Consider the following 18869-nt stretch of genomic DNA (forward strand, 5'->3'; position numbering starts at 1 on the left):
GTTAGCCTGCTCTGGGCAACCAGAACTGTTATTCAGAGAATCCCTGTCTCTAAAACAACAAACAAACAAACAGAAAACTCCCAAAACTTCTTCCTCTTAGTTGAGGTGGCTGAGAAGGTAGGACCTTGTCTCTCTGTTTCCAAGATGGCTCCCCGAGTACTCTATCTTCCAGGGACAGGAAAGCTATGGCCTCAAAAGGTAGAAGACAACCAGTAAACTTACTTCTACGAGCCTGTTTCCTTTTTTAAATTTGAGTTTCTTCAATTTATTTTTACATATGAGTGCTTAGCCTGCATCTATGAGTGTGTACACATGAATGCTTGGTGCCCATGGAGGTCAGAAGATGGTTTCAGATCCCCTGGAAGTGGAGCTGCAGATGGTTGTGGACCACCATGTGGGGGCTAGGACTCGAACCCAGGTCCTCTGGAAGAGCAGCCAGTGATCTTAACCACTAAACCACCTCCCCCAGCCCCCTGTTTCTTTTCTCTTTCTTTTTTGACACAGTCTCCTATACAGTTTAGGCTGGCCTGGCACTCTTGGTCCACTTGCTCCCACCCCCCTGGTGTTTGGAAAGCAAGGGTTGCAAGGCCTTTATATGAAGGCATTGGTACATACATTAGGGCGGAACCCTTAGGACTGGAGCAGATACACTGGCGACTTAGTTTCTAATTTGTGAATCTGGGATACACTCAGGCAACAGTGTGGAACTTGGATATGCTGCTTCTGGCCTTAAAAGCCCTCAGATGGTATACCTTCTTCAGTAGGCTACCCAAGACCCCCTACAACACAGCTCCTTGTCAGCCAGACTCTTCCTCCAGCAGTCTCTAAATCCAAGTTGCCTTCTCTGACCAAACACTTGGGCCTCCCGTCTCCCCTTATTCTGTGTGGTTGGGACATCGCTTGCTATCAACCCACTGGACTGACATACTGACCTCAGGAATCGTCTCTGAGAAACTGTCCAGTCTTCATTGTTCTTAGGGTGTCCTGGGAGCAAGCTATTACCTTAGTAGACTACGTGAAAGCTAACACATGCTGGGCATCTCACTAACCCAGAACGTCTTTTGTCCTAATATACAGTTGATGCAAAATAGCTCTACAAACGTGTGTTCTATACTATATCCCAGTTTATCAAGTTAGATCGTCAAAGTAGGTTGGCCAGCTGTAAATCTTCTCTTCTATTAGTTCTTTGGGGATTCATGATGGCATTGCGGTGGGGTCCTTCTGGGAGCAAAAACCAATGTGATCCTGGCAAGAACCTGCCCCAGCTAGGTGTATGTGAGTGTATGTGTGTCTGCTTCTAGGTGTTGTGTGCCAACCACCTTCACTTGGCTTTCTCATAGGCCCAGGGCTAGCCCTTGGCTCCAGCCCAAGCAGAAGGGTCCCTCATCAGGTTACCTGTCTTCGGGTGACTTGCCTTTCTCCATGGCCCTTGGGTACCCACCAAGGTGGCTGCTAAAGCTGGATAGCAGGGTGTGTCACGTGTCCTGGTCCCTCAGCAGTTCCCAGATTAGGGCCCTCCCTGGCTTCAGGGCAGAGGCCTTTAGATCACGCGGGACCGGGAAGCCCTGGCCCGGCCCAGCCAATGGGCTGGCGGCACCCGCATGACCCGCGCCGGGGGGGGGGGCGTGGGGAGGCAGGCCGGGAGCCTACGCCGCCGGGCCGAATCGCCGCCCCCACCTCAGCCGGGACGGGAAGTGAGTCGCCGGGGTCCCCAGTGCAAGCCAACCGGAGAGCGGGTCCCAAAGCCGCCTGCACCAGGGCCAAAGCATGGCGGCCGCCAAGGTAAGGCAAGGCAGGCAGGGGCGACCTGGCGCCTAGCAGGGTGCAGCGGGGGGACTGGATGCGGGTTCCACCTTGCAGCTGAGGGAGGGCACAGGGGACCGCACTTGTGGCCGCGTGCGTACCGCGGCCTGGTCGTGCTGCAGAAACTTTTGCCAGCCGGACACTCCCACTTGGCTCGGTCACCAGCAAGGTCCCGCGGGACGGAGCCCGGGCCAGCCAGGAGGAGTGCGCGCGCGGATGGGGCCAGGTGGCCTGGGACAAGAGCGAGCCCAGGGTTACACAGACCCCTCCGCCACCGCGGGGTTCTCCTGCTTCTGACCCGTCTGTTGTTGACCCGGGTTTCTCCTTCCAGGGGCCCCAGCTGGGGCTGAAGCCTGATCCTATTACGTTTCAAGGGTTCCGCCCTCGCGCCGGTAGGGAAGTCACCTTGACTTCCGTTTTGGAAAGTACTTGGCCTGCGCGTGTAGCTAGCTAGCCCTGGGACCCTTCCCCATCCCCCACCCTTCCCCTCCCTCTCTCCATCTGACAACACTTACAAGCCAGCCTCCGAGCCTCGGAGAGGCTTCTTTTTGGAAATGACAAAACAGATTGTCCTGGGAGCTTGTCACTCCTGTGAAGTTCCACTTAAAAGAGATTCTATGTAATGTGAATCGTTCAGGAACCCAGGGAGAAGGCAGCTCCGACAAATTGACCTTTCCTCTTTCACCGGTTCTTCAAACCTGCACACCATTTCAGCCTCTCTGGACTGCATTCCAACTTTTCTGGCAGAATACCATATTCAATCCCAATCACTCGAATCATTGGAATTTATTGCTTTTAATTTTAAGTTCACGAAGGCAACCCTTTAATCAAGCCTATACAACTTCTTAGATCATCTTAAGTGCAGTGAACTTAAATAAACCCAACATTTCAAACATTTGTCCTTAATCAAAACTCTGTGATAACCCTCAAGAGGAAAACATGGCCAACACATCATATTCTTATTTATTCAAGCAAACTAATCACATTTGCAATGGAAATTGTAAGCAGACAAATATATTTAAGTGCTGTAGTGTGACTAGAGTCTCTCCATGCTCCCCAAATTCGCAGGCTTCTTATTTGTAGACTGGGTGCCTTAAGTGGCCTTTCTCTGTAACTACTGGGGGTGTAACCCTCACGAGTGTGCGCTGGGTGTGTTTGGGTGTGTGTCTGAATGAGCACGAGGGTGCCTGAATTATTTTGGAAGCTATATTAGGTCTTTCAAGACAATAACCCTTTGCATTAACTCTTTATGATGGTAGGATGCAACGACTGGGGTGAATGGGTTCTCTGGAATAAATACCTACTTGTCATTTATATATCTGCGGAGGAATTAAAAGTGTTGCTTTATTTGGGGATAGTAATGGTGGGCACCAAATTGAGGCACATGCGTAGAAATGGAATGTAAGACTTGGCAAATATGAAGTGATTTAAGTAATGAGGCAGGCTCAACTTTTTTTAAAAAATTGTTTTTATTGAGCTATATGTATTTTTCCTCCCTTTCTATCCCCCCCCCCCCCCCCCAGGCTTAACTTTTTAGTTTTTCTTAGTAAGCCGTTAACAAGAAAATAACATTTGGAGGCAGGCATGGTGGTGCATGCCTTTAGTTCGAGTCCTCAGAGGCACAGGTAGAGGCGGATCTGAGTTTACGGTCAGTCTGATCTTAAAAAAAAAAAAATAGGACAGTTGGCTTTTATGAAGTCGTGAAAGACAGGGAAAATGAAACAGTTCTTTCACCAGTATTGTTTGGGAACCTGTGCTCTTTGTTATTTATTCCCTGAAAGTCACCTTTGCTCAGTTCTGATGGCTAACATAGGCATGTCCAATAGGACATAGCAAAGCCATGTGAGTGGATGAGAAAGCCAGAATAAGTAAGAAGTAAGGTGGCGCTGGGCATGGCAGCCCACATCTGTAGTCCCAGCTTTATGGGGTAGAGGCCCCCCCCCCCTTTGTCAACAAAATGTGTTCTAGCACAGTCAGGGCTGTTTTCTTTTGTTATCTTTGGAGAAACTTTCATCTAGGGGTAAACCTGACATGCCTGGAAAGGACTGGGGAACCCTTGAAGGAGAAAAGTCTACCCCAGTGGAGTATCACAAAGCTGGCCTGTGAGCTTGAGAACACACCTGTGAGATTTCCATGCCTGCTACGTTTGCTATAGTGAACCACTGTAACATTTAAGTAAATTGACGGGAAAGACTTAGCCACAACTGTCTATTTCCTAACATCTTTTTAGTTTGCTGGTTCTTGGTAGTTATTCATACATAGTCATTCATTTTCCTTGTATCTTTTTATTTTGTCTTTTCCTATCCACTCACTACTCAACAGTCATAGAGTTGATTGTTTTTAAATGAAATAATGATCAGGAACTACCAGTGTTTTGAGGTTATCTCTTAGCACTAAGTTTATGCAGCAAGGATGATGGAATTCAGGTGTAAGCCATCAGAGACGCTCTGGTGTAAACTCAGACATGGGCTACATTGCTGGACTTAAATCAGCCTAGAACCAAAAGAAAGGGATTCAATGATAAAATGAAAGCATCAATTAAACCAACAACAAAAACAGTGCTCTGGAGGGCTAAGGTTTGTGCTGTTGATTCTCCCAGCTTTAAATATGCTGTTGCTGTGATCATTGGTTAATTTGTAATTGCGTACCCTGGTCTTTCCTATGTTGCCAATGAACTGGACTTTGGCATCAAAAGGAAACTAAACTCATGTTAGAGAGCCGCCCCACAGAAGGGGTTTCAATGGATCTGAAGGGAGACGTCTCAGAAGTGTAGCTGTGTCCCAGGATGAATAAATAGGCAATAGGAAAGGTCCATCCCACTGTCAGCAGCATGTCAACATAATGAGAACCTAGGTTTATGCTACACCCAGGAAATAGCATGTGCTTGAAAAATAGCAGTGAGCTTTTAATCCCAATACTCGGGAGGCAGAGGAAGGCGGATCTCCGAGTTCGAGGACAGCCTGGTCTAGAGCAAGTTCCAAGACAGGCCCCAAACTACACAGAGAAATCCTGTCTCGAAAAAAACAAAATAAAACACACAAACAAACAAAAAAAGCGAATATGAGGAATGATTACTTAGATACCGAATTCCATTCCGAATGCTTTTCAGTTTTAATCCTGGTACTGAATCTCTTCTGAATTAGATATTAGTACTGCCATCCCTGTGGTAGACGAAGACTCAGAAACCCTACGATGAGCTGTGAGAGACCTAAGACCTGCTGATTAGGAAGTTCTGGCTAGATCTGGCATTCTAATCCTGCCATGCTTGCTCCAGGGTTTCTTCTTGCTCTGTCTGCTGACTGACTGGTAGCAGAGCCTGCGGCAGGTCAGGCTTACAGGAAAGGTGTGGGGATGACTTAGAAGGTAGGCTCCTCCCTGGAAACCAGCCATTTAATTAAAGGTTGTTTGCAGAGTGCTGCCTGTGTGCCAGCTCCTCCTAAGTGCGTTCCCATTCTACCTTAATTGTCACAACAGTATGGAGTGCTTTGCGGTTTTTGTCTTCGTTTTACAGTTAAAAAATAAAGACCTTAGGTTTGGCAATTCTTCAGTATTTCAAGCTGTCCGTGGTCCAGCCTGACTTTCCCTCTGAGAATTGTTGTCTTGGTAATGTAATAGTAAAGCAGACAGCTGTTTGTGCTAGGTAGGAAAGAGAGAGATGGGGGGGCGGGGTGAGTATTTGAAATCTGGCCTCGGGGGGTTGACCTTGAACTCTAAACGGCTAAGGGTGACCTTGAAGTGATCTCCTGCTTTCCAAGCTTTAGTCACCACGTCTTGCATAAAGTGATCTGTGTTTCTAATGCCCGGACGGATTTTTAAGAGAACAGGTTCCTGTAATGGAAAGAAATGTTTGGCTTTTTAGAGATTCTGAAATTGTTACGGATGGGCCTTGTGACTTTATGCAATGTAAGATCTTCATCTTTCCTGTTCTCAATCCTGCCTTCTACCAGTGGTAGATAGGAAGTCCCAAGAAAATTTGCAATTGAAAGCTGGGTGATGGTGGCACACGCCTTTAATCCCAGCATTTAGGAGGCCGCGGCAAGTGGATCTCTGAGTTCGAGACCAGCCTGGTCTACAAGAGCTGATTGCAGGACATGCTCTAAAAACTACAGCAAAACCCTGTCTCAAAAAACAAAAAACAAAAAAACAACAACAACAAAAAAAGGAAAATTTGCAATTGATTGCAGTTTCCTTAAATTCCTTTGCTTTGTAGACTGTTCTTGGGCAGTGGTTCCCGGGCATTGAAATCATCTAGAGAGCTCTACGAGGTGCCAATGCAGGGCCGTCACCTCATTTCAGGACTGAGTTGACATCTGGTGTGGCTGGCAGCCACTATCCAAGTAACCTGCCTTGTGATGCTTCGCTGCTGGCTTCGAGGACAGGGCAGGAGAGCAGACTCACAGGACAAGTTAGGGGGAAGAGAATGGTGTCCTAACTCCAAGGGGTCAAGGTAGTGGTCACTTTATTCTCTTTTTCAAAAAATTCAGTCTTGCTTGTGTTTTCCTTGTTGCTTAGGTATCAAAATCATACAGTTTTATAATTATCCGAGAACTTAGATTTTAGCACCCCAAGCCACCTAGAAGCTCCTTTTGATTATTGTGATGTGTCAGTGGTTTTCTGTGGTAGTCAGAGAAGGTGCCCGAGGGGCAATCAGTGCAGCACAGATCTGGTCTTCTAGCCCCTGTCCTGCCGTGGTCTGGCATATGGGCAGTCTACTGCTCCCTCACTTACGGCTGCAGCTTGACAGGCATTGGTCCACAGAAGGTAGACGGTGAGGGCAATGTGGAGTGTAAGAAATCAGGCTGCACATCTTTTGGGACATTGAGCTCTTTTAGACGATGTCAGAGGAGCATTGCCTTTTGCCCTCGTGTCCATACTCACCCATTCCCTTTTATCGTCTACTGTTCATGAGGACTAGGCCTGCTGACCTGTTTGTTCCTCCCCTCCCTGCTTGCTGTTTACTGCAGACTAAGCACCCTGCCTCACTGTGTCCTCAGTTTTCCTGGTCTAAATCACTCCTGCTTCATGTGTTCTTGGTGTTAGGATGGGCCTTGGACAGACTAGCCTCCTGGAGCTCTGGCTTGGCTTTGTGTTGGGAGGAAGATGGGCCTGTTGAAGTGACACAGTCTCTAAATCAAATACAGAAGAAGCCTGCCTGTAGATGCAAGTTTATGTCCTCCCTGGTCCCACAGCTGTTCAGACCCAAATACACACACAGAGGCTGATATTAATTATAAACTGTTTGGCCTATTGCTCAGACTTATTACTAACTAGCTCTTACAACTTAAATTAACCCATAATTCTTATCCTTGTATCTTGGTACCTTTTCTCAGTGAAGCATTCTCATCTCATCTTGCTTTCTCTGTGTCTGTATGGCCTCTCTGCCTTTCCTCTTCTCAGAATTCTCCTAATCTGGTTGCCCCGCCTATACTTTCTGCTTGGCTGCTAGCCAGTCAGCGATTTATTAAACTAATACAAGTGACAAATTTTTACAGTGTACAAGAGCATCATCCTATAACACCTACCCTTAGGACTCATCAACCCAGAGTCTTCTGCTGGGTCCAGCCAAGTCATTGAAATTCTTGCCTTAGCCACAGAACTCTGCCGAATCAGTGGTTTCCCTGTGGCATGTGTGGAGCATGGTTGGATACTCCAGCTTGTTGCTCTGTCTCCTAGCACGTACGGTATCCCTTTTCTTTAGAAAACTTCTCTGTAGTTGTGTGAGTGAGGAACCTAGATGGTTCCCTTTGACTTTGGGTGTTGACATCATAGCTCAGTTGACAGTGTTGAGATTTCTTTGCAGTTCAACTCCAATAAACTGCAGTGCTTGATGACTGTTAGTCCGCTTGCTTTGTCTCGATTTCCACCTGTAGCACATGCTATCAATGAACACTGTTGATGGGAGGCTCAGATATTTCCTGATGCCCTTACTGCTTGCAATAAGATAGCTTATATATGTGAGGTGTGTAGTAAGTACTATTGGTAAGGAAGTTGTATAACGGATTCTACTTTGAACAAATGTGTGTACTTCTGGGCACATGTTCAGGAGTTTTCAGGATTGGACATGAGGTTTGGAATGTCTGTTCTGAGTGCTGATCATCACGGTAATAGGGCTGCAGAGGCCTGACTAGGCACTGAGTTCAGCTTTCCTTTCCTAAGTAGGAAGAGGCTGCCAGAGCCCTTCCCCCACAATCTCTATTCAGTTACTGGAAAGTAGGAGAACCTGGTTCTAGCCCACTCTTGCTACTGGAATTTGGAGATTGATCTCTCTGAGTGCTCCGTGTCATCCTATGGAAAGCAGGGGACCATTTGTGTTGAGCCCATGTGAAAGCATTTTTGGAGATGATGACGTTCAATAGGAATGTCAAAACATGTCTGTTGGAGTTTGTGGGACATCCTACCCAACTGCAAACACAAAGGACAGGTGCCTGAACCACACAGGAGCTGTACTGAAACTCTGCTTGCACTCATTAACACTTAATTAAAGGCCTTTCTTTGATAAGGATACAACTTTGGATTCATTGTAAGGTGGTCCAACCTTTTACAGAATTAAATACATAGTGTCAAAATCCTGTATCAGGGTCTCTGCTTTGAGTATCCCTTGGGGTCCAGGTGTGATTTGGAGCACAAGTCCAAGTGATTATGTAAGAGGAAATGTGTACGGACCGTGCTTTCCTCCTTTTCTTCTGCCTGTTGAGTTTTGACATTCTCTCCAGTGATTTCAGCCCTAATCCTGTTCTCCTGCTAGCCTCAGGTGACCCCGGGCTTTACTGATTTTGTGGGCTTCTTGCCATCAGCATTTGTGAATTCTCAGGCTTGCTCTCTTTCCACTCTCCCTCTCTGATTCTCCTTTGCAGGCTTCTCCCAGATTCCCTGGTTTCTGCTGGAGGGTGGTGTCTCCAGTGCACCTCCCCTTCTCCCTCCAGTGCCACGCTTGGCTTTGGAAGGGTGACCATGTGTGTTGTTCTGAGCTCCAGCCTGTGTTTCCAGTTGGTTGCTGTAAAACTCAACTTGAGTATCTCAGGGATATTTCAAACTTTGCTCAACTAGAACTGAGTGTCTCTTCTCGGTGTTTTTCAGTTTCTGCCTGTTTGCTCTGGGTAGCCAGGAGAGGCTATCTGCAGGCATTTGGATCTGTGGAAAATGGAGTGTAAACTAATCCCACCTCCTTTCCTGGAGTATCCTGTCCCCTCTATTAAGCCAAGGTACTTATTGCTTCTTAGTTATACAGTCACCTCAGCTTCCACACTAGTTTCCCTGCCTTTGGTTCCTCCCTTTCCATTCTCCCCACAGCTCCCAAAGTAATCCTCAGGGATTGTCTCATCTTCCTGTGATGGTATAGGCATTGTGTTCACAGGCAGAGCACTTAACAGTTTTTATCACTTCTTTCTAGTGTAGCTGACACCAGCTGTTTGCCAGCCCCATTCTAAGCACTGTTTTTTTAGGGGGTGGCACTTGGCTTGTTTTCAAGATCATCTTGAGCAAAGTAACCAAAGACACAATCTCCACTATGTGACTTTCTATTCCTTTTTGAAAAAGCAGGGAAGGTTATGCTAATGGCATTTGTCAGGCCAGAAAATTACGGCTCAGAAAAGGTTATGCAGATAATGGTGTCTATGTTGTACCAACATTCTAACACTCAGAACAGCTAGGCTCTTCAATAAGCACTGGATATCAAGTGCTTATTGAATCTCCACCATAGGCATAGGCTGTGCTGTTATTATGTCTATTATTGAGATGGGAAAACTCCTCTGGTACAGAATAGGTAAATTTCATGAGTTCCAGCAAGATTAAATGCCTTCTTGGGTCACACAGCTTGAAAATGGCAGAGGGATGATTTGGACACAGGCAGCCTGGCTCTAGAACCAATGTGCATGACTCCTATGTAACATAACTCTCTCAATATACCTTGGTACAGTGTGGCTACTGTTGTCTATAACAAACATTTAAACTCTTTGAAAAGCTAAATCTCCCTTAGAATTGGCTATGTTTGAGGTGATGGGAATGGAATTTAGAGCCTTGTATAGATTACAAGTGGGTACTCTGTTAACCAGCAACATCCCTGCCTTGGCCATCCATCCACCATCCATCTACCCAACCATTCATGCATCCATCCATCGACCCATTTATCCATCCACCCACATGTTCATTCTCTCATCCTCCCATCCATCCATCATCCATCAACCCATTTATCCATCCATCCATCCATCCATCCATCCATCCATCCATCCATCCACATATTCATTCTCCCATCCATCCATCCATTCATCCATCCATCCATCCATCCATCCACCCCCCCACATTTACCCCCCATCCATCCATCCATCCACACACAATCTATCCATCCATCCATCCATCCATCCATCCATCCACACACAATCTATCCATCCATCCATCCATCCATCCATCCATCCATCCATCCATCCATCCATCCACATATTCATTCTCTCATCCTCCCATCCATCTATTCATCCACCCCCTCACACATCTACCCATCTCTCCATCTGTCCGTCCGTCTGTCCATCCGTGTGTCTGTCCGCCTTCATTTTTAGAAAGGGTCCCTTTACATAGCCCTGGCTATCCTGAAACTCACTATTTGAACCAGTCTGGCCTCTGAGTTACAGAGCTCCTCCTGCCCCCATCTTCCCAGTGCTGCGGTCAAGAGCACATGCCACCACACCTGACCAGAGTTGTATTTTTGTGGCAGGTTTGTTTGATTACTCATCATAGTTTGTATTTGTTCTTGAGCTTTTGTCAGGCTTTAGCTTACCCCTGCCCCCCCCCCTTTTCCTTTGAGGTTGATTGCTTTTCCTGCACTTTCCCACAGTTTCTAATTTACTGACTGCATCCCTTTTATGCTTTTGTTTTGGATGTTTTCTGAAAGTGATGGCTGTAAAAGCTTGGCCACATTAGTGTTATGCTTTTCGTTTTAACTAGCATGCTAGATGGTTCTAGGTGCTCCCATCACCTCTGGGACTCACCTGGAGGAACATAATCTTGGTAGTTTTGAGGTTGTGTTTGGTGAGTGGCTTCAGATGTTATCATCCAGGTTCACCAGCTTATTTGCTAATGGTTTGTTACTAAGTTTGCATATTGACAGTTGCTCTTAATGGAGCATCAAAAGTAGTTTTCATCCTTTAAATATGCAAATTTACATATATGCTTATATTTTATGCACTATGCACTTATGTGTATGTATGTATATACACACATGAGTATGAATTGTAATTCTTATAAAAAAGTGGCTATTACGAACAAGATAGGTATTAACAGGTATAGAGTTTGTTTGAGATGACAGTAATGATGACAGATTCTAACATTTGAATATACTAATGCCACTAAATTGTGCACTTAAAAATGGTAAATTTAGGAAGTTGGAGAGATTCAGTGTTTAAGAGCACTGGCTGCTCTTCCAAAGGACCCAGGTTCAATTCTCAGCACACCCATGGCAGCTCACAACTGTCTGTAACTATGGTTCCAGGGGATCCAACACCCTTACACAGATATGAATGCAGACAAGACATCAATGCACAGAAAAGAAAATTAGAAAAAAATTAAAAGGTAAATTTAATATAATGTGTTAGATTACTAAACAAAGACTAATTAGAAATAGATTGTAACATTGGATTAAAAAATTCTAGTAGTCCATATGGATTATTACTTCTCAGAGGAGTCAAAGTGATTTGATTTTTATTGTATTATTTTTAGTGCTGGGATTAAAGGCGTGCGCCACCACCGCCCGGCCCTCATATTGTTTTTTTAAATGTTAACTAAGTTAATGAATTAATTTGTGTACATGCGTGTAGAGGCCAGAAGTTAATGCAGGGTATTCATGCTTCCTCAGTTGCTCTCAAAAACAAAGAGGTCTGGTCTCCAATGAACCTGAGCTCACCTAGTCAGTCAGACTGGTGGGTCAGCAAAGTGCAGGATCCACTATGTCTGCCCCTCCCCATCCAGGGGGGCTGGAATTGCATACATGTGTGGCCACACTTGGCGTCTTTTGTGAGGGCTGGGAATGAGAACTCAGTTTGCCTGGTAAACACGTTACGGCCTGAACTATCCCGCGTCCCCTCAGTCTCTTATTTGACTGTTGTGCTTATTTCTAAGAGATGTATGTGCTTCTTTGCGTTCATACCCTCTTTCCGTCCCACTGATGTGGGCTTTGGGTTGGAGGAATCTAGCTTCTGCTTGTCTCCCATCCTTCCACGCTCAGCCCTCTGTGCAGCATGGCTCATGGAGATCTTCAGTCTCAATAGCTTGAATCGAGTCCGGTGGTGGCCTTTAGCCTGGTTCTCTCCTGGGTCATTAGCCTTTTCATATTGATTTGTTCTGAGAGGACAGTTAAATCAAGAACCTTGCCCCCATACCCTGTTTGCATCTTGTTTTTGCCCTCTCAGCTGCTTGATATTTAACTGACTCATATTTTATGTTGATCCGCTTCTTCCTGTGTGATTTCTCATCTGTGCCGTATTTAAAACCAGCCTTCTCGCTTCATATTACAGACGAGATGACCACCTGTGTATTTTTTCTAGCGCTTTTTTTCGACCTCTCCTTCAGCTGTAGTTGTTTAATTGTGAGTTAACAGGTGCCATTGATTCAACTGTGTGACCTGCTGCCATTTGGATGAAGTCTTCTGCTTCAGAGAACGCTCTGCAGTCTCCCCCTGCTCGGGTCTCTTCTGCTCTTCAGTCAGCTGGACTGTCCTGTCCTTGAAAGTGTGAGGCTGCTGCATTTTTCTCCCTCCCTCCCTCCCTCCCTCCCTCCCTCCCTCCCTCCCTCCCTCCCCCCCCCCCCTCTCTTTTTGTGGTTTTTCTAGACAGGATTTCTCAGTAGCTATGGAGTGGCTTCTGGAACTCACTCTGTAGACCAGGCTGACTTTGAACTCCCAGAGATCCGCCTACACTGCCTTGAGTGCTGGGATTAAAGGCGGCGCCACCACTGCCTGGCTGCTACACTTTTCATGCATTCTTTATCCCTTTCTCCCCTTTAACAGATGAGAAAAAAAATCCCTGAGTTCACGTTGCTTGTTAGTGAAAGAGTCAGAATTTAAACATCCCATTGCATCCCATAAGAAAGGTCCAGATACTACCAACTGAGGAGAATCTGGTCGGAAAGTCTCCCTTGTAGGAAAAGGGATTAGCCTCCATTTTTGACAGAAAACAACATTGTTTGGACTTTTCCTTGTGGCTATTTCCCGTAATATGCAAAGGAGAAATAGTATCAAGAACCCTTATTTCCCTGTGTAGCGGTTTATAGTAAACCGCTTACTCCTCCCACCCCTCACTCATTGTGTCCTCTCAAAGTACTTCATTTTAGTAGCATTTACAAAGGGAATTTCTCCTCCCTTTTCATCTATGTTTTCTTTCATCCCTTTAAACCCAGGACAAGGCAGGCACACCTCCATTGTTGAACTACATCTAAATAAGATTTCTGTTTATTATTTGCTTTTTTAAAAAGACAGGGTCTCACTCTACAGCCTTGAGCCTGGAACTCACTATGGATCAGACTGCCCTTGGCTGGAGTTACAGGTTGTGAACTTCTGTATGGATGCTGGATGTCAGATGTCAGTGCCCTTAACTACTGAGCCATCTCTCTAGCCCCTAAACAGCCCTCCCATCCCATCCCCTTCCCTTTTCTCCCCCTTCTTTTCCTTCCTCCTCTTTCCTACCCCCTTCACCTCCTTCTTTTGTTTTCTTTTCCATCTGTTCTCCTTTTGAGACAGATTCTCTCTATGTAGTCCTGGCTGGCCGGGAACACACTGTCTAGGCAGACTTTGAATGCACAGAGACGCACCTGTCTCTTTCTCCCAAGTGCTGGGATAAAGTCATGCCGCCAAGCCTTACATAAGATTTACTAACAGTAGGATCACAATGCCATTATTCTCACCTGAAAGTTTACAGCAATCCCACATCTTTCTGTCTGTCTGTCTGTCTGTTTGTTTTTTCGAGGCAGGGTTTCTCTGTAGCTTTGGAGTCTGTCCTAGCACTCGCTCTGTAGACCAGGCTGGCCTCAAACACACAGAAATCCACCTGCCTCTGCCTCCCAAGTGCTAGGATTAAAGGCGTGTGCCACCAGCACCCGGCTCAGTAATTCAGTATTTATAAGCAACCATTCTTGTGTGTCTTCCCACTCCCCTTTTGCGTTCAGCAGTTATGGAATTGCTATAAAATAAGGCTTTCTTTTGACCTGAGCACTCTTGCTCTCTTCATCTTAGGCTGGTTCTATGCATCTGACAAGTAGGATAATGCTTTGCTTCAAACCATGGATTTGTGTTCCTATTAAGACTCTGCAAGCCAGGCGGGTGAGACCAGCTTGATCTACAGAGCGAGCTCCGGGACAGCCAAGACTGTTATACAGAGAAACCTTGTCTCAAAAAACCAGCAGCAAAAATAAACCAAAATAAAACAAAAAGACTCTGCCATGTGCTGTGTGCCATCCCATCAAGTTGCTCGACCTGTCTGTCTTAGCTAGGGTTTCTGTTGCTATGATGAAACACAAATACCTAGAGACAAGTTGGGGAAGAAAGTTTTTTTTTTTTTTTTTTTTTTTTTTTGTTTTTTACATACCACTTCATCATGGGGGGGAAGTCAGGACAGGAACTCAAACACAGCAGGAACCTGGAGGCAGGAACTGATGCAGAGGCCATGGAGGGGTGCTGCTTATTGGCTTGTTCCCTGTGGCTTGCTCAGCCTGCTTTCTTATAGAACACGAGACCACCAGTCCAGGAATGCCCCCCCCCCCCACGGGTTACATCGTTGCGCACCGATCACTAATTAAGAAAATGCTCTATGGCCTGATCTCATGGAGACATCTCTCAGTTGAGGCTCCCTCCTCTCAGATCGCTCTAGCTTGTGTCAAGTTGACGTAAAAACTTTCCAGCACATTGTCTATACTTCAATTGCCTCATCTACCAAGTGGCATCATTTCACCTGCTGGGGGAGGCAGTTGGGAAGGTCCAATGTGTTTATGTTTGCAAAGCTTAGAATAGAGCCAGGGGCGTGGTAAGCTTTGTGGGAGTATCAGCCATGACTTGTGCAGGAATGTAGCGGAGTGCCCAGTCAAGTAGAAAGGTGCAGCCCCCGGATAGGGCTCTTGGCTGTGCAGAGTGCTGCTTTTCTTTTGCTTCCCTCTGAGTTTCTGCTCTATTTAGAGGAGGTTGGTGCCCAGCCCCGTTTTGAACAGATGTGTCACTTAGTGGAAGCAGTTTCTCTATTGTTTCTTTGCTTTCTCTCCCGCTACACACACTCAGTTAGATGTTCTCTCTCAGGAAACCATTCTAAGTTTTTGTGATGTTGTCTGGCCTCTAGTAAGTTGTGATAGCTTAAGTAGGGCCTTTCAGTACTTTATAAATATGTCATATGCTTTATATTTGTTCTCCAACAGGAATATGCTCTCCTGTCTTCAGGACAGTGCAATCAGGTCATGTAAGGAGCAGTAGTAATTTGACACTTGCTAATATGTAACAAATTAAATTGGGAGGGATAATTACAATTGCAGCTGGTTCCTAATTATACTGTAATTTCTATGCTATAAAAATTGAGACTAGGTTCAGCATATAATACTGAAGAGTAATGTTCTTCATCAGGCAGGTGATGATTCTAAGTGACAAAGACTTGAATTTCATGCCTAGTGTGGTCCAGGGGCAGGATTCATCAGAGGGCTTCAGACCTCACAAATGTTGAAAAGAATATTCAAATGCCTGGATTTTGGTGTCCTTTCTGACTTTATAACGTATAGCTACATATTTAAGAACCTGAAATACCTCTGTTTCTTCCTCCAAAAATTAGAGGAATTAATGGCTTTTCACCTTAAAGAACTTTAGTGGTGTTTTCATGAGATCTGCTTTGAGAATCTGAGCACTAGGCCTTGTGTGGAATTAAGGGTTCAGTAAAAGCAGCTAGGATGCTGCTGTGGCCAAAACTAAAATGATCCAGTCCATAGACGTTACCTCCGGTATATACTGTGTGGAGGTGTGTGTCCTCATGATACAGCACGTACTGGCCACTCACTGTTAATCGGTCCTTTTCCCTGGGAGAGGATCTTGTCAGTGCCCGTCTGTCAGCTCCAGCCTTCATAAGTGATGGGAAGTGTGCACATGAAGCAATCACTAGTTCCCGTGTTCTCGACGGCTGGGGGTTGAGTGAAGCCCTTTACTTCCGCTCCCACCTGAGGTAATTTGACAATGTCTGGAGAAGTTGTTTGCTTGTCCTATCCTGATGCTATTGGCATCTAGTGGGAGGAGGTTAAGAAAGTCAGTAAAATCCTACTAAGCAGCACTTGCTGCCCGTGGCTCTATGAGTTCAAGGCCAGCCTGGTCTACAAGAGCTAGTTCCAGGACAGGCTCCAAAAGCCACAGAGAAACCCTGTCTTGAAAAATCAAAATAATAATAATAATAAAAAATCCTACCTAGCAACAAAGAATGATCGTGGGTCCTACAGCAAAGGTTGAGAACCTGCTCCGAGGCAACCTGACCAACTGGACTCTGACCCCGAGGAGAAGGCATGGACTTGGGACAGATCAGCCTGTGCTTGATCTCCAGTGTTCTCAACAGGACTGGAAATAGGGCAGGGCCGCTCCTAGGTAAGGTTGCCTGTAGATTGAGGAGGAAGAGTGCAGCTAGAGGCATCCGGCTGAGTCCAGACTGAACAAGGCCAGTAGAGTAGACCAGGCCAGTAGAGTAGACCAGGCCGTGAGAAGAGGGATTGGAGAGAACAGAAGAGGAAGAAAGGAGAGGGACAGTGTTGGATGAAGAGAGGAGCTGAGGACCAAGGGTGAAGCAAAGCGAGTCCATGACCGATAGGATCTGGGTGAAGGAACGGGAAGCCCAGTTCCTGGATTTAGGGTGGGGAGCAAGAGAGAGAAGTGCTAAGAGGAGCCACAGATGGCTGCTTGTCCCAGGTTTCTTTGGGACCTGACAATAAGGCTGGCTGGAAAGCAAGGGGTATGTCTGGTGACTTTACCCAATCAAGTTCATTCTGACGTTTCCAGTTACCCATCATCCGTTGGTCAGCTTTCCTGTGTTGGAACAAATCCTCATAAAAGCAGTCCTGCCTACCTCTGTGTAGAGTCAACTCGGTTTCCATCTTCCCTTGCAGACAAGGCCAGTAGCAGTGACTAGACTCTGCCAAGCTTACACTCAGTGTGACATGATTCGGAAGAAGGCAGTAATGAGGGGATAGGAGGAGAGCCATTTTCACTTCAGTTTACATAGTGGGCAGTCAGCGTGACCTGCTTTGAAATGTGACGGGATTCTTCCCAAGCCATGCTAGGCATGTGAGGATACTGTTGGCAGCTCCTTGGTCTTGGCTGGTTCTCCAGCTTTCCTCATGAGACAGCAGACAGTCCGTAGCATTTTGTAGGTGTGAGCCCCAATGCCCGGTTTGTGCAGCGCTGGGAATAGAAGCCAGGCTTTTTATATGCTAATCACACAGTCCACTGACGGAAATATGCTCCTAACCCTCCAATTCTTGTTTTTTTTTTTTTTTGTTTTTTTTTTTTTTTTTTTTTTTGGTTTTTTTNTTTTTTTTTGGTTTTTCGAGACAGGGTTTCTCTGTGGTTTTTTGGAGCCTGTCCTGGAACTACCTCTTGTAGATCAGGCTGGTCTCGAACTCACAAAGATCCGCCTGCCTCTGCCTCCCGAGTGCTGGGATTAAAGACGTGCGCCACCACCGCCCGGCCCTAACCCTCCAATTCTTATGGAACTATTTTTCTCTTTAATTTGTCATCTTTTGTTATCTAGGTCTGAGTTCAGTTACCTAGTTATCTATAGTCTGGGCCCCTTACCTTCCTTTTGTCTTTGAGAGCAGAAGTGTCCTGCGGTCTTGTTATCAGCTTGCTTTATTTGGCAGTAGCTGATGCTAATCCTTGTCACCGTTAACAGCTGAGATTATGAGGATACTTTTTCTTCATTTTAATTGGCTGTTAGGTAACCATTTGAAAGGGAGAAGCTGGGGTTTCTTATCATTTTGCCTATTTTGTAAGCACAGATTTAAAAACTCAGCGATGTTAACTAACTGGCCTGAGGTCATTAGGCCTGGCTAGGTCCCAAGATCTTCCAAACTTTTGCTGTGGGCTCCTGGAAATGCCAGCAGCTCCGGGCGTCTTTATAAGGCATAGGCATGTACATAGAAAAGTGTGTCTCTTAGAAAATCTTCGCAGTGTCTCTTCTCAGTCATTCCTCCAGGGAACGTTTAGTGTGATGCTAGCTTCAGCTTAATGACAATGGGAGACTTGAAAGTGTGTTTAAAGCCTTTTTGGCGTAACATACCCACAGCTGAAACACCGTCGATTGCCTAACTGTTACACTTTGCTTCTTAATACCAGAGTTTTAATCGCGATGGTTTGGAGTGGTTTAGAGTTGTCTGCAGCAGCAGAGAGTCACAAGTTAGAGTTGTTCTGATGAGCATCGGCAGCACCCTGAAGTGACCTGCCTGTTAATTACCCCGTGGGCCCTCGGGTGCCTGGGAAGTGAATTGTTGAGTGACAGGAACCTTTGAGGGTTGATTGCCCAGAAATGTTGTGGTTGAGGAACGCTTAACTCGGCATTTTGTCTGTATACCGATTTATACCTCAGTCACTTCTTGTGTAATTACAGCTCTTCACTTACGAGAACCTAAACTTAACAGAAGGCTCGACTGAGTGATTCGGTGACTTCAGTAAAAAATGATTTTTGTAAATTTGATGAGACACCTCTTTCTTCCCTCAAGGCAATGGTAACTGTGGTTTTAAGGAATTCCAAACTTTCTTTTGCAATAACTGATTGTATCAGTTAAGGTTGACTTGCGGGGAACAGAATCCTCCCTGGCTGGTTTCAGCAGAGGGAGATTTATTACAGACTATTAAATGGCTTATAGAATTTGTTGGGTGGGTGAAGAAACAGACTTGAGGTTGAACTCTTAGGAATTACTTCCAGAGCCTCAGAGCAGAGCAGGCCACCAAGGGAGCCGTGGCCTCCTACACAGTCAGGATGTCTCCTGCCAAGTGGAGGGAAGTTTTGGAGGACATGCTATGAACGACGTGGAGGGCGGGACAGTGTCACAGGAAAACCAGTCACTATCAACAACCGTGT

The 18869-nt window shown here is 45.9% G+C and overlaps 1 protein-coding gene across 1 annotated transcript in view; it reads left to right on the top strand.

Annotated features, from left to right (window-relative positions):
* Positions 1-1620: 1620 nt before the first annotated feature.
* Positions 1621-18869, top strand: part of Slc25a13 (solute carrier family 25 member 13) — a 176006-nt gene continuing 158757 nt past the window's right edge. The window contains exon 1 of the mRNA XM_050123834.1: positions 1621-1782. Coding sequence (XP_049979791.1) covers positions 1768-1782 — 15 coding nt within the window. The 5' untranslated portion in view covers positions 1621-1767. The remainder of the gene's footprint in view (positions 1783-18869) is intronic.

Source organism: Alexandromys fortis, unplaced genomic scaffold, assembly GCF_014885135.2.
Source record: "Alexandromys fortis isolate MF-2015 unplaced genomic scaffold, M_Fortis_MF-2015_v1.1 scaffold_214, whole genome shotgun sequence".
Lineage (NCBI taxonomy): Eukaryota > Metazoa > Chordata > Mammalia > Rodentia > Cricetidae > Alexandromys > Alexandromys fortis.